Here is a 15814-nt window from a genome sequence, read left to right as displayed (position 1 = left end):
AGCCACAGCACCACTTCTGGCTTTTTTTGAGTAGTTTAGTAGAGATAAGAGTCTCACAGACTTTGTTGGCCAGGCTGGCTTTAAATTACAATCCTCAGATCTCATCCTCTTGAGTAATTTGGATTACAGGCATGAGCCACTGGCCTTAATTATTTTTTTATGCCAGTTCTGGGCTTGAACTCATGGCTTGGGTGCTACCCCTGACCTTTTTTTTTTTTTTTTTGCAAGGCTAGCTATCACTCTACTACTTGAGACACAGCTCCACGTCTTTTTTGGTAGTTAATTGCAGATAGAGTCTCATGAATCTTCTTGCCTTGGATGGCACTGAATTGTGACCCTCAGATCTCAGCCTTCTAAGTAATTTAGGATTACATACCCCACTAGAGGCTCTACTACTTTTATTATCTCAGTGGGGAAGTTGGAGCAATGTGATTACTAAGTAAAAAACAATTTAGTACTTCCATGAAAAATAATTACAGAATAATTTAAGTAAGACTGATAAAAGAATACTTCTAAACACTAAAACATTGTAAAATATAAACTTTTACATAATCACTTTAAATAATTAGTTCTGCATTTCCTTATGTCAACCCTATCAAGTTCTACTTTTTGTTTCAGGTAAGGAATTTGAGGATCAAGGTTACTCAGCAAGGAATGGAACAAGAATGATCATATGTAATTTGGTATCACTCCCAGTGCTGATTTCTAGTTACCATCTTATAAAGCTTCTTATATAATAATCCTTCAATTTTGAAGAAAAAATTATTATTGCACATTACTGTACTTTATGTTAGGAGGCTTGAACTTAAAGAAAGTAAAATTCATGCACTAAACACAACTGTTTAGATAGGAAGGAGTTTTAAAATGTTGGATCTGTAGACCAACCTTAATCTTTGAATTACTTTTATATTTTTTGGAATGATTGAATATTTATAGTTCATTAGTTCTTTAACACATTAGTTTATAACACAAGCTATTCAGGAAAATAGAACTCAATCATAACATAATTTTGATTAAAATACAGATACTGGCTGTCATTATTTAATACTGACTTATTGTAGTTCTTGTAGGAAAAGCTTTGATCTACCTTTTTGTGCCAATTCTGGGCTTGAACTCAGGGCATGAGTGCTGTCCCTGAGCTTTTGTGCTTAAGGCTACTTGAGCCACAGCTCCACATCTAACTTTTTTTGGTGGTTGATTAGAGAAATGACTCACAGACTTTCTTGCCTGGGCTGGCTTAGAACCACAATCTGCAAATTTCAGCCTCCTGAGTGGTTAGAATTACAGTCATGAGCCATTGGCATCTGGCTATACTTTTAATAGAGAAGAGTATTATAAGACGTACACAATGATTGTTAATCTAAAAGAGACATCTCTGACTTTGATCCATTTTTGTCAGCTATAAACTCAAGACATATTTGTTGAATAGCGGGTAAGAAAAAACTAAATTTAAATCTGTTATAAAAGCTATTTTCTTATATGTCCAAATTTTAATTATGTAAAGTATAAGATTATTTTATAGAAATATTTTCCTGCCCCAATAATACAGATGTCAGTATAGTGAGACAAAATCAACTAGGAAAATTTGTAAGAAGCAACTGTGACCTCTATAATTTAGAGTGAAAATCAACAACAAAAACAACAAGAAAACAAATTCCTTCTCTCTACCAAATAAATAGTATCTGCCAGGAAATAATGTGAAAATAATTACAAATAACATAAAGTCAATGTTGATACTTTTCGGTGAATTTTAGTGTTATGTCCTGTTCTTTTAAATCTTGCTTCATGTTATCCAGGAGACATCATCATTCTTCTTCACATAACAAATATAAGAAAATAGGGTACGAATAACATACATATTTGAGTACAGCTGACAGAATATTAAGATCATCCTTGACTATTTCAAATTAACAAAACCTTATTCAATTTTGGAGAGTTGAACGTAGTGGCAAATACAAAGGAGGAAAATACACAGCAACATAAAAACTTTAGTATACATAATTATATTTTGAAGAACTCATTTTATAACAATGTACATCTTCATAAATCTGTTACATAGAAACAATTAAAATGTTATTTTCTAAGTGGCGGGATTTTAGCTTGATACTTTGGAAAAATCATTAATTTCATTTTTGTTGCTGTTGTGTTGATTTTTCTTGCTTTTCTTTGGAAACAAAACAATGATATAGTGTAAGAGAAACATTAAAAAAGTAGTCAAATATTTTTTCCAATGTTTCTATACTATACAATTAAAGCTTATGTGAAAAGGCCAAGACATATACACTTACATACACTTTTAAGTCTATGTGTACATAATACAAATATGATTCACTATGTATTATTATTTCCTTCAAAGAGAAGTTCTGGGTTGGTCACCAAAGAAATGTACTTTATTAACCAATTAATTAGAACCAAAATGTGAGTATTATAAAGTACTTTTGTTTGAAGGGAATGACATTTCATAAAGTGTAAATCAAGCTTTTACTGTTGAATAACATACTAAACACTTTGGGGTTTTTGTTTGTTTGTTTTGTTTTGTTCCATGTTATTGTAATATGATTCTATCTAAGGTAGCAATAGAAAGTGAGCAAAATAATCTTGAGAGTCTTCATAAGGTAACATGCTAAATTTAATGTATGTAACAAACATAATTCAAAGTTAATAATTTGTTGGAAAATTAATAAAAATACATTTTAAAACAGCTTTTGTTGTTTGAATGATCCCATAAGGCTTGAATTAGTGGAAAAATGCCAGTAGAAATAAGAAAAAAATATTTCTCACCTAAATGAAACTCAACTCAGACAAAATGAAAATGTGTTTAATTCCTTTAATAGATTAAGCAACAGTTACATTTATTAAAAATGACCTGTTAATATTTAGCACCAAGACAATCATCAAATCAAACTAATAAAATTTATTTCTAGTTGCAGTTTGCCACTCTAGCAACGAAAATATTGAAACTCTCTTAAATATTAATAAAATGCCATCTCCAGAGTTATTAAACAATATTAAACTTATTACATGTATCATTTTCATTAAGATTAGATTACTATAAATGTTTGTCACCAATACTGTTTACATAGGAAGGCATGCCTCCAATATAATGCATTCACTTTTAAAGATATACCTTTGCTCAGTTTTTAGTAACTGTTTTTTGCACTTAAGATACCTTTAACTTACATACCAATAATTCTTAGAGGAGATATTGAGGGGGATTAAAATACCAACTCAATAACTAATCATCAGAGCTCCAAAAAGGCAATTTTAGGGGAATGATTCAATACTCTAACTAAATCCATATCTGAATATAATCTTGTTAAAATGTACATAAATTCTAATAATTAGTTGATATTTGTTTTTCAAGTTATTTGGAATCGGATTATGGTGTATATATGTGAATGAACGAATAAATCCTTAACCCACCAGTATCTTTTTCTCCAGTTTGCAGGCATCACCCGTGAAAGTATGGAGAAGATGATAGGATGATACTGTACCTGATTAGCTCTGGAGGTGGTCATGGGATCAGATGGAGAGGACTTGGTGGTAGTTGGGGAAGATGGCAATGTCTGGGAACAAAGCAGTTCAGGAGCAAATCAACCTTTACAAGCCTTAAACTGATTATTAAATAAAACAAAACAAAACAAAATGTAACATAAGGAGAACAAAATCCTATGAACAAAGTTTTCTCTTATTCAATTAAAGTTAATGGAATTTAAGATCAATCAGGTAACTAATGCATGTAAATATGCATGCATAAGCATGTAAAAATAAAGTCATGACTTGAAATCATGATGGTGACAGATAAAATTCACATGGGCACTAAAGGTATCCTGACCATATTCATGAATAGTAGCCTCATTTCTTTCCCTCTTGATTTCCTGGGGGAAAAGAGATGTCAAAATAAAATTCCAGAAATCTGATGAGTAAAACTGAAAGAAGGTCATTTACCTATCAATGAATACAGCTGGAGATTTGACAAGGTGGTGAAATGAAGTTTACTTTGGATAAAAGTATCCACCTACTTAATATGTTGAATATCACCAAGAAGTTGATTCCATATGAATTTAGGGTCCATACATAAAAGTAATTAAATTTGCAGTTCAGAGTTCTTAATATCACATTCTCTTCTAAAATATTAATTTTAATTAAGTTAGAGCCCGTCTGAAAATGTAAACATTAACTTCATATTAATAAACACGTAATTAATAGCACTTTAAAAAATAACAAGATATATTTATGCTAAATATATTTATGCTAAATAGTAAATTTAATAAACTTGAAGAGTATAACATTGTTGCCGCTGTTCAAAATAATCACAAAAATATTGAGTCATATTCTTTGTTCACTTCTAAACTCTTGTATAGGTTGTATATAAAACATATTGTAAGCGACCTTATGACTGTTGAACAAATCATTAAGCTATTTCAGAATTTTTTGGTCTATTAGAGCAACCTTAAGCTATATGTGATGTTAAGAGATTTTAAAAGTTGTAAAGAGTTTTAAAAAGTGTCCATTTGTTCACTTAGCCAACCAACATTGCTTAAGTGGTATCTTTAGTAGATAATATTTGCTAAGCAAAATGGGGTAGGATTTCATAGTATACAGATAAGTCTCCATTATGATTTTCTTGATAGATATGCATCACAATCACTTACATATGAGCAAAAGCATAACTTTAAAGGTTCAGCAGTGTGAAGAAAAGCAGATAAAATCACCAGAAGTCATATTTTGCTTTTAAGATCTGAACAGAAAAACGTATATGAGTAAAGGAAAGGATAAGAAATAGAAAAGCTTCTGGTTAAGATGCTGCCCTCTAGTAAATGAGATTGGTTCTTATTTTATTGGATCTTTTTATGTTACTTCCTCAAAAATATTCCTTATCCTACTTACATTCAAATTTAAGATAGTCTGAAGAAAACTAGATTGAATGGTGAGTAAAACCAAGATGTTTCTCAATCATACAAAAATAGGAGAGAGTCTAAAGTCAGATGTGAATCTACATTTCTTTAAGTGCTACAAATCCTTTATCTTCTATTTTGGCTTTTTGTAATTAATTCTTGCTATTTCTCCAGAAAGACCATATTTTCAGTTATTAAAATTGCATTAACATATTCTTTTATGTGCAATAAATACTATGTTGGAGCACATGTGAATAACTTCATTCTTCTAAATGTTATATTTTCCCACCTCTGACAATGCTATTTTACAAAATTCTGAAAGCATTCAACATTTTAAAAAGTCTGTCCCACAGTAGTCTCAGATTAATAATGAAGTTGTTGACTAAAATGAGTTAACTAGAGACTCTTTCAGTATAGATAGGAACCAAGGTCCATTAACCCACACAAGCCCAAAATGCTAGTTGCATAGGGCTTTTCTATTTGCATCAGAATAGAAAACAACATGGAATTGCTATAGGGCAATTGTGATAGCCCCCTTGTCCTGGAAACACATTCATAACAAAATCATTAAGTACAGCAAAGAACAGCAAATACCATGCTATCAAGTGGTTCAAAATTTGTGGTAACTTGTATTAAGGTGATTTGTTAAACACATCATTAATTTTCTTTTTGATTTTCATGTAAAGGAGGTATTAAGCATGTATTAATAACTGAACTTGTATTCATCTAAATTGTACTTAATAATCCTGATCCTTTTTGGAACCCCAAGAATGAAAAAAATTAAAACTTCGAGAGTATGTTGATATATTTTGATAATTAAATGTTTGCTTATTAAATATTATAATCAGATAATAAGTGAGATTTTAGTATTTTCAATAAACAAGTGAAAATTATATATTTGTGCACCAAAGGACAAGACTGTTTAAATGTCACAGTAAATTATTTTCTTGGTTGAATTTCTAAATTAGTTTTTAAATAAAGATGTGACAGTCTGTTAGCTATTTTTATATAGATGACCTTTAAACATAAAAAGTAAGTGCCTTTAACATTTAATTTTAACAATGAATATATTTTCGTCTCAGCTGATCTTTTTAAATACTAGGAGAAAAACTTGCTCTTATAAATGTATAAACAGAAGTATATTATAGAAATAGTTTCAGATTAAAAGTTTCTACTCATTAGACTGACAGAACAGTGGTATTGATTGTTTTTAACCACACAAAAATGTATCAAAAAACTCTAAGAAATATTTCAATGTACAATATAAATGTACAAAGCTTGAATCTTTAATATTTTGTCAGCAAAATGCTTCTATCATTTACTACTTAGTTGTTAAAGCTTAGTGATTTTGAATTAAATGCCATTAAAATTTTGGATGATATACACCATGAAGATGTAATTAAATATCCATATAACAGATGCAGTTTACTAATACATTTGTAATATTTAACATTTACAAAGTACACATTCTGTTAAAAATCATTTTTCAATTTTCAAATAGTGAAGACAATAGATTCAGTCAATACTAATAGCATTTCCACTTTAAATGGAAAAGTATAATATACTTTTTATTTATGTAATTTGAATGTCTGCTTAAGAATTTTCAGACATTAAGGCTGAATTACTTATTGCAGAAAAACAGTATTTTAATAACTGTAAGACAGAGGATCTTGGAAATATCAAAGTAATTTTAAAATTAAGATTTTAACAAGAAGTATTTGGTTCAATGTTGATACAATCAAGCTTTGAGGAGTAAGTACAAAAAGTTACTACAAATTATAAGGTGAAATCTTGCTAACAGGTAACAGTTTTGCTGAACTACACAATATTACTGTAAAGAAGTAAAAATAAATACAGCTTGTCTTAAAGCAAGTCCACAGTAATAGATCAACAATAATCTTTAATATTTCAGACAAAGCAAACACAGCAATAAACAACAAACCTCAAAGGTTGTTCTCAAATTTCAAAATTTATATATTATGAGCCTACTAAGGAACATTACTCAAACGATCACTTTTCCAACTTATGTTTAAAACTCTGTTAAATAAACATGAGCACTGTACACATTCAAATAGATCAAAGATTTGAGTTTGTAGCTATCACTTTTAGGTTATCATTGTTGGCAAATTTCCCCTATTTCTACCTATCAAAAGCTGTTACCTAGAAGTAAGCTTAAGAGTCTGTCTGGAGTGTTAGCATAAAAGAGAACAAATGTCTATTTTTTTAAAATAAGATTTCAGAGAAAGTGATACAGTTCTTTGGGAAATATGAGTAATAATTTGCAGTCTGTAGGATTTACCTCAGCTAGCCATGTAAAGCTTTCCATTATCTGGTCTCATCTTATTTAACTAATGATTTGCCACACAAATGTTCCTTTTGTGCCAACATAGTGTTTTTACTAATAAAGGAATCCTTCCCATATACACCTTCCTAAGTTTTTTTTTTTAAATTTCTTCTCTTATTTAAGCAATTCCTGTACAATTTTCAAGGTCCAGTTCATATCGTATTAACCATTACTCTAGTCTACATTTTTGATACCCTTCAACATTTATAATATATTATTTACATTATAGCTTAGGATATAAACATAGTTTAACATCTTTACAAATTATTGAAAATATTTGTATTTCACAAAGAAATAGGGCTATAACCTTGTATATTTTGCAATTACTAGAAAGGCATTTAGTAAGTTGGTAACTGAGTGAATAATGAACAACAAATTTAACAATGCGATTTTGCTAATTATTCGTATTGAAAGTAAAGCTTTTTTTACTGAGATTATGATTTGGTTATCTTTTTGATTTTTGTGGGTTTTTTTTTTTTGGTCAGTTATGGGGCTTGAACTCTGGGCCTGGGTACTGTCCCTCAGCTCTTCAGCTCAAGGCTAGTGCTCTACCACTTGAGCCACAGCGCCACTTCCAGTTTTCTGATGGGTTATTGGAGATAAGAGTCTCACGGACTTTCCTGCCTGGGCTGGCTTTGAAGGCGATCCTCAAATCTCAGCTTCCTCAGTAGCTAGGATTACAGGCATGAGCCACTGCCACCTGGCGATTTTTTTTTTTTAATAGAAGAGAATTCTTTAACTCCCTCTACCAATTTCTTTTCTACTGATGCTGTTCTTTAAAAATAATCTCAAATTGAGGACTGACAGTCTACAATAACTAATAATATGAAATGAGATTCAAGGCTACTGTTCTAGATTTCTATGCTCTACTTTCCTAGGACACTACATTTTTCTAGCTCTAACATTTTTCAATGCTCAAATTTTATTCTTTAAACAATATTATGCAAAATAAAATCGGGAATAAAAATTTAAACATTAGTTATTTAATTAAAATTAGGAACAAAGCTCCAACAAGTACAAATAATATGTCACTTGTGCAGAGAAAGGTTATTAGCAAGAGTCTTATCATGATTCTTATGTGTTGAAATTTTAAATATATAGACATCACGTTAAATGTCTTTATTCTATAGCAAAATGGTTTATTGGTTAAATAGCTATTCTATGCTGCAGACTGACATCAGTCCTTCAAAACTGAAATTACTATTTTTCAAATTTGTATGCTTGACTTTTTATAGAATAATTTGTGGAAAATATCAAATTGGTAAGTTGGATATTAAGAAAATTAGACAATGTGAACTTGAAAAATAGTTGATATATAATGTTTTAGAACAATGTTCCTGCAAGTCTCCAGATTGTTCAAGTATTTTCAGTTTTTATATTGCAAAGAAAGTGGTTCTGTTAAATATATTGCCTTACTAGATTGTTCCTTTGATAAATTCTTATAAATGATAGGCTACTTCACAAACATTACTGATTACAGAATATATAAAAAATAATAATTTAAATTCCATAAATATCAACAAGGCTTATAAATGACTGTAAACACACAAAAATAAGCTAATAGACATTAATTTAACATGTATCCTGAATATAATTAACATTATCTAAGAAAGGCAAATAAAATAAATTTCATTTAAAAAATTTTAATAATCTTCATAAATTTATACTGCCAATGGATATATGGTAGGTAGACTGTAAATATCATGTTGCTATGGATAAATTATAATTTTAATTACAATTCATACTATGATTCTATGATTTGATGGTACTAGCTAACTACTCCTATAAAAATAATATAAAGTAACTCATTATACTGTCTTGAATATGTTGTAATGCTATCATACTACTCAAATCATGATTTATGTTTCTAAGAGTCAAATGTTCTCTTCTGTCCTAAATGTTTAAATGCTCATAGAGTAGAGAAGGAGATACAGAGATAAAAGAGAGAGAGAGAATTGGCTAGATTAAGGCAAGAAGAGACACTATACTTCAGTGCTCATTCTGTAAGATCTTAGCCACCCACAGTGATTTTATATATTTATAAATAGATATAAACTATTAACATCTGGATAAAACCAAGGAAGTACTTTAATGTTATAAGGCTTTAAACTATGCTTTGTATTCACTTAGCATAGATTCATCAAGCACTTTAAAATTATTAAGTTGCTGCTGAGAACAAAAGAGAAACTTTTAATCTTTAAAATATTTATATGGTGCCATTTATATATTGTGATATTTCTTTTAAAAGTCATGGAGGATATACATAGTGAATTACTTGATACTGACAGTATTTCCTAGTTATTTTTAATTTTGTTATTAGCATCATAATTATCTATATATTGGCCAGATTAGTTTTATATAACGTTGATTGATAACATTCTTTTTTAAAATCAGGACATGAAATTAATTAAACTTTGAGCTACACTTCAAATTTATTACAGTGAGCACAAAATTCTATTAAATATTTGATATATTAATAAAAATAAAACAAAAAAGTACAATTTGTTGAGTGTAAACTTAATTCTGAATAAAAGTGGGAACATTAATTATACACATAATATATCAAATAAATCTAATTTAAAATTGTTTATGGAAGAAGAATCTATCTTAACATTAAATGTCATTTTCTCCTAAATGATGTCAGTTACTAATTAATCTTAAAGAGCACAATTAATTTTGTCAAATAAAACTTTCATCACAGAAAATCCCATACATTAAAAATCAACATTGGTTTTATATGACATATATGTAAATACCACACAAGTTATACAAAACATAATAGCTTATTTATAACAAAGGACTTCATGTTAAGGTGCACAAATTAACTCACACATATTCTTTGATTAAAAAATATTGAACATGACTAACAAAACAGGAGTCTACATATAAAACTACAGATATCACTAACTGGGTATTAAAAAAAAAGTGTGTGCATGTGTGTGTGTGTGTGTGTGTGTGTATGTGTGTGTGTGTGTGTGTGTGTGTGTGTGTGAGATAGAGAGAGAGAAAGACAGAGACAGAGACAGAAGAAGAGAGAAACAGAGAGAGGGGGAGAGAGAAGAGGAGAGAGAGAAAGAGAGAAAGAGAGAGAGAGAGAGAGAGTGTGTGTATGTATGTGCTGATCTTGGCACTTGGACTCAGGGCCTGGGTATTATCCTTGAGCCTTGTTGCTCAAAACTAGCACTCTACCACTTGAACCAGAGCTACACTTCTGTCTTTTCAGTGGTTATTTAGAGATAAGATTCTCACACAACTGAAACTTCCTGCCCAGGCTGGCTTTGAATTGTGATTCTCAGATCTCAGCCTCCTGAGCAGCTAGTATTACAGGTGAGACTGGTTATTGGAAAATTTAAAGACATAGAAGTTTTATTTTACATAAAAAGTGATGTAATTTTAAACAGATTAATTTACTGTAAGTTAATAAAATCTGTATCTACAAAGAGATGACCATAGTCACATAAATGTTCCTCAGAATAACACTAATAAATGACAAATCCAGTCAATTAAGAGATTAATTTGTCAAAAAAAGAGAACTTGATAGTCTTCAGCTAATAGACAACTGTTATGTTTTAAATCTGCTTTAGAAACCTATATATGCTAACACTTAATTCTTTTGTAAGGAATTCATAGTATGTTGTTGATATTGCTCTTTTATTTCTCAACTAAAAACTCACTTGTTTGATGCGATCTGGATTAACGGTGGTCTGGGGTTGTAGAATGCTGACAGGTTCAGTCTTGGCCACATTCTGAGGCATTTCTCGAATTTTTTCTGCAATGAATCCATGAACTGCATTCAGTGCTTCAACTGTTCCCTGGATCAAGCACACTCTCTCAGTAGTACCTGCGGATAGAAGATGTATTTTCAGGGAATATATCTTCTCATTTTACATTTTTTTAGCAGAAAAGCTATGAAACAGTATAAGTAAAATAATATAAAATGTATAGCTCTAAGTTCTAAATGTTAAGCTAAATATAATTTATGTATATAATATCATTTTCATTTATTCTTTCATTGTAGTTATTGCGGTTTTAGAGTTCTTGAACTTTAGAAGAAGCAGAGATCCAGAGAAATTCAGAACTCTATCCATGCCTATTCACTTAAAAAACAAATACTTAGTATTCAAGTAAAAATTGGGGTTAGAAACACATAGGTAAGTATCTATAGAACCATCTTTCAAAGAGCTTAACCTGTAAACACTGTAAAGGAGATAAATGTAAGAGAGTTATTACATAAAGAAATATATAAACCAACACGAATGTTACAATTATTCACAATGAGATAGATCTTGGTAACTTCACAGCTGATAAATTTCTAAATTACTAACACTCTTTACACTCTCAGATCTCTTAATCATAGTAAGAGGCACTACTTGGTATTTTATATTTCATTACTTTTAAATTTTCCATTGGAATGTCAGCTGTATACTGACAATATAATATAGCATAATTGCTTTGTGCTATATTATTCCAGCAGTCTAAATCTCTGGTATATAGTAAATAGTTCTGGATAAACAATCAATGTTCTCTTTATTAATGACATAATTTTAATAAGAATATCAGGGTTAAATAAGTAGTATTTATATATCACATAGAGCAAAGTATTAGTGTTTTACAGATAGACTCTACGGCAATGAAAGTATGTTATTAGGTTTTCAGACTACCGTGAGGTTTACTGAAGCAGACTGTAATTCAAGAGTAATAATCTTATTGTACCCAAAACACAAGATGCATTTTTCATTTTTTTCTAATGACAAATTATTTTGGTAAAAAATGACATTTTAAATTTGTAAAATTTTAAAATCTGTATGAACATTTTCAAGTACCTACTACATTTCCTTTGGATAGTAGTAGTAGTATTTCAAAATTCTGATCTGCAAAATGTTTTAAAATATTGTTAAAGAGCACAGTTACGAAACTACTAATATTACAGGTGTTAACTTTACAGTGCCTTTAAGATTATAGTACATAAACAATTTACCATACTTTTAGAAGAGACTTAGATCATAGGACTTGATCATGCAAATGATTATAATAAATAATAAGCATAGTTAAACTTTAATTCAGTCCAAAAATTCACATGTCCTAGGTTGCAGAAATATTTCAATAGTGAGCAAGTATAACTTTCATTTGTAAGGATGGATAAAACCTGAAATTTGAGTCTATGTACTTAATTTTTCTTGTTTCTCTTAATAATCTTCTTATCTTTGTCTATAGTGAAGTATCTTAGTGATTCTTAAATAAATGAACTAATTTATAGGAATACTCAGAGGAGATATTATGAGATTGAATTAATATTCAATAAATAACTAGAAAGGATAGGAACTGATCATTATAGCTAACGTAAAATGTCCTTATTTGGATCAGTAGACAAAGCATAGATCAGATCACATTACTGTGTTTGGAAACAACATAGAATACTCTCCAGTAGTTCCCAAAATAGTTTAACTTAGAGTTATTTTTAATAGTAAAATGTAATACTGAATAAATACTTTATACAATTTATATTGTTCTTAATTTTGATTTAACAAATACATATGATATCTAATCACACAGTAACCCCAATACTCCAGATTGTATAGAGTAACAGATAGCAAATAGAAATCACTGATCCAGAGAGAAATATGATTGTCCACAAAGCCAAATATCAAACGGAAGCCTGTATGAGACAATTTAGAGTTCATAAAATGACATTTACCATGTATAAAATCCAAAGATTATTTCATTTCCATTAGAATTACTTCAGTAAAAGAAAGAAAAAAAGAAAGCATACATATATCACTAAGAAATACAAAATATTCAGATGGGATGCTATTATATTCTTCTCATTTCTAACGGCCTTTTCACTCAGGTAACAGAAAAGTCATAATTTTTAACGGAAGTCACTAAAAAGGAAAATTGTCACAAATATGATCAAAGTCCTGTAACACAAATGAGCATATAAATCATGAAAAGTTGCTGGGTTTTGTTATTTTAAATGCTTTTAGAACTCGATTACTGTCTAAACTGAACTGCCAGTTATTTATCATTTTGTTTGACGGTAGTATTTATTTCTTTATGCAGCAGAGTAACAAGAGTTGAAAATCCATTTTTTAAAAGTATGTGCTCACATTTTGTAAAAAGTAAAAATATGAGTGTATATAGTTTTAGGGAGAAATCACAAAATATGTCATTAGAAGGGTTAAAATCAATTACAAAGACTAACTAATGAGATGGCTTTAAAGTTTTAATTTCATGGGTAATCAAATGGCTAAAAGCACATTTCTAAAATTAGGTACAACCTAGAGCATTCCATCACTTCTTTCTTGGGCTCAATCCTGCTTTACTCATCATGTATTTTGTTCTTTCTGTTTTTCAGCTCCTTTCTTTAAGCTGTGTTTTTTTACTGGCACATTCCATCATAAGAAAATATATTACAAGCATTTTAACATTTAAAGACATTTGTGGAATTGAAAATTTAGTCTTTGTAAAACCAATGGGGTAATCCATTTAGGTAAAGATAATAAATGAATAAAACCATTGGTTAAAATGTTTATGACAAATTTTGAATGAAATTATCAAGGTTTTTCCTGACTGACTTCAGGGGTTAACATTTATGTGATGAAAATGTGAAAACAATCAATATGAACCTTTTAAAGTAATGCAACATATAGTTTAACTCTCTGTCTATATATACCTATATATATATATAGTAATATATAACAAACGTTTTTATTGTAATATGTAACAGAAGTTTTATTAGTTTTAGGTTCAAACACTTTTGTGTGTCTGTATATATATGTGTATATGTATACATATATATATATATATATATATATACACACATACTTTTGTATGTGTATTCAAATACTTTTGTGTAGTTATATACAAAGTATTTGAATCTAAAATTAATAAAATTTTTGCACTATACAATTATAGATATTTCTAAAAGCAGAAATATTATTCTGTAGAGAAGCAGAAATACCCGTCGAAAATGTCAAACAGTTTAGAAAACTGATTCAGGTTCATTGGTAAGGAGAAATAATATAATCTATATATATAATCTATATAATAAACTTAACTAAGAGATATTATAATCCAACTATATTAGAATTTCGATTCAAATTTAGACAATTTTCATTTGAAGGACAATTGAAACAAGCATATGAAGTGAGTATTAAGGCGTATCAATTACTTAACAGTTGTGATTATAACATCAGGTTTTGTAAGAAAGCATCTTTTTTAATTTTTGGAGATATTAATAAAATATATACATAGAAAACCAGTGGAATGTGTTTAAAATATTTCTGCAACATAAAAAGAAGTAGGCTTTGCAAAATTTTGAAACTGTTTATAGATAAAGCATATAAGGAGATTCACTATCCCACTTTTATGTACATTTGAAAACTTCCTAATAAAATTATACAATAAGTAATTATGAAAATTTGATGACCTTTCTTCTAGAAAGATCAATTTTTTTATAGCTAAAAATTCCTTGAGTGAGTTAAATATACTCTGCTTCCTCATACCCAATTTTAAACCTTCTCCACTATAGCTATTTGCTCCAGGGTCTATTCCATTATGGCATGTGCCTGAAATGTCCGCTGAAAGAACTTATTAAAGCTATACCTGGGCAAATACACTTTTCTGTTCTTCACATTCTTTGTGCCACCATCAACATATGACAGGTTGGATATTCTAAGAACATATCACTTGACTTTTGGGATACAAAATACTTCTGGGTTCTGGTTTTCATGCCCATCATTCATTTGAAAAATATTTTTTGATAACCTAGTAAGCGATAATCCAATTGGAAGGTGAAGACAGAGTCAGGGCTAAAAAGATCATGCAAAAACTTTAAACATAAAACTAAATAGACAGGATTAAGTGCTATCGAGAAAACTGGGGGTCATAGAGGCTGAGCAAAGACAAAAAGAACTATCAGAGAAACTTGGTCAAACTCACTACTGCATCTCCAGTATGTAGTAGAATAATGCCTGACACATCATACGCTTAACAGGTAGCTTTTAAACTACAGAAATAACTTTTTATACCTAGCTTTATACCTAATTTGGAATTATATATGTATATATATAATATATATATATGAATGATTTGTACAGCTTTTTATTAGTGCAAAACATGTATAAAGCAAATACACATATTTGGATTTTTTAAGATCGCATGATATATGCAAATTTGATATATTTTGGAAAAAGATTTTATAAAACTAAAGTAACAATTTTATTGCATATGAGCATAATTTTTATGCTCATTTATGGGCACAACAGGACACTCAGTAAAAATAATATAGGCAACGGTATGAGGGGATAAAATAAATAATTTAATATTTTTTAACTTCTAAAGTAAAAGAAACAGATCAACTGAATGTGTAAAACTAACAAAATATAAAGAACAAATTTTGCTGTATTCTAAAATGCAATTAAAAACTTCTGAAAAAATTGGTACCAACTTTAAAACTTGAATGAGTTTATTCCACAATAATGAGTACATAAATATTTCTGATTGTTATCTATAATGGAAATTAGTAAATATTTTTGATTTACATGTGAAAAGTGCATTGTTTTATACAGGT

General features: G+C 29.4%; 1 protein-coding gene across 6 annotated transcripts in view; it reads right to left on the bottom strand.

The window, feature by feature from the left end:
* The window catches only part of Nova1 (NOVA alternative splicing regulator 1), a 142298-nt gene that overhangs the window by 18625 nt on the left and 107859 nt on the right, over positions 1 to 15814 (bottom strand). For 3 of the 6 annotated variants that reach the window (XM_042686432.1, XM_042686433.1, XM_042686436.1), the window contains exons 3-4: positions 10917 to 11083; positions 3495 to 3566 (exon numbers count right to left, since the gene is read on the bottom strand). In XM_042686432.1, the coding sequence (XP_042542366.1) occupies positions 3495 to 3566; positions 10917 to 11083 (239 nt within the window). The remainder of the gene's footprint in view (positions 1 to 3494; positions 3567 to 10916; positions 11084 to 15814) is intronic. The other 3 variants (XM_042686434.1, XM_042686435.1, XM_042686437.1) reach the window with 1 other exon arrangement.

This window comes from Dipodomys spectabilis, unplaced genomic scaffold, assembly GCF_019054845.1.
Source record: "Dipodomys spectabilis isolate Male_0828 unplaced genomic scaffold, ASM1905484v1 ptg000097l, whole genome shotgun sequence".
Taxonomy (NCBI): domain Eukaryota; kingdom Metazoa; phylum Chordata; class Mammalia; order Rodentia; family Heteromyidae; genus Dipodomys; species Dipodomys spectabilis.
This window is presented reverse-complemented; position numbering and strand designations above follow the sequence as displayed.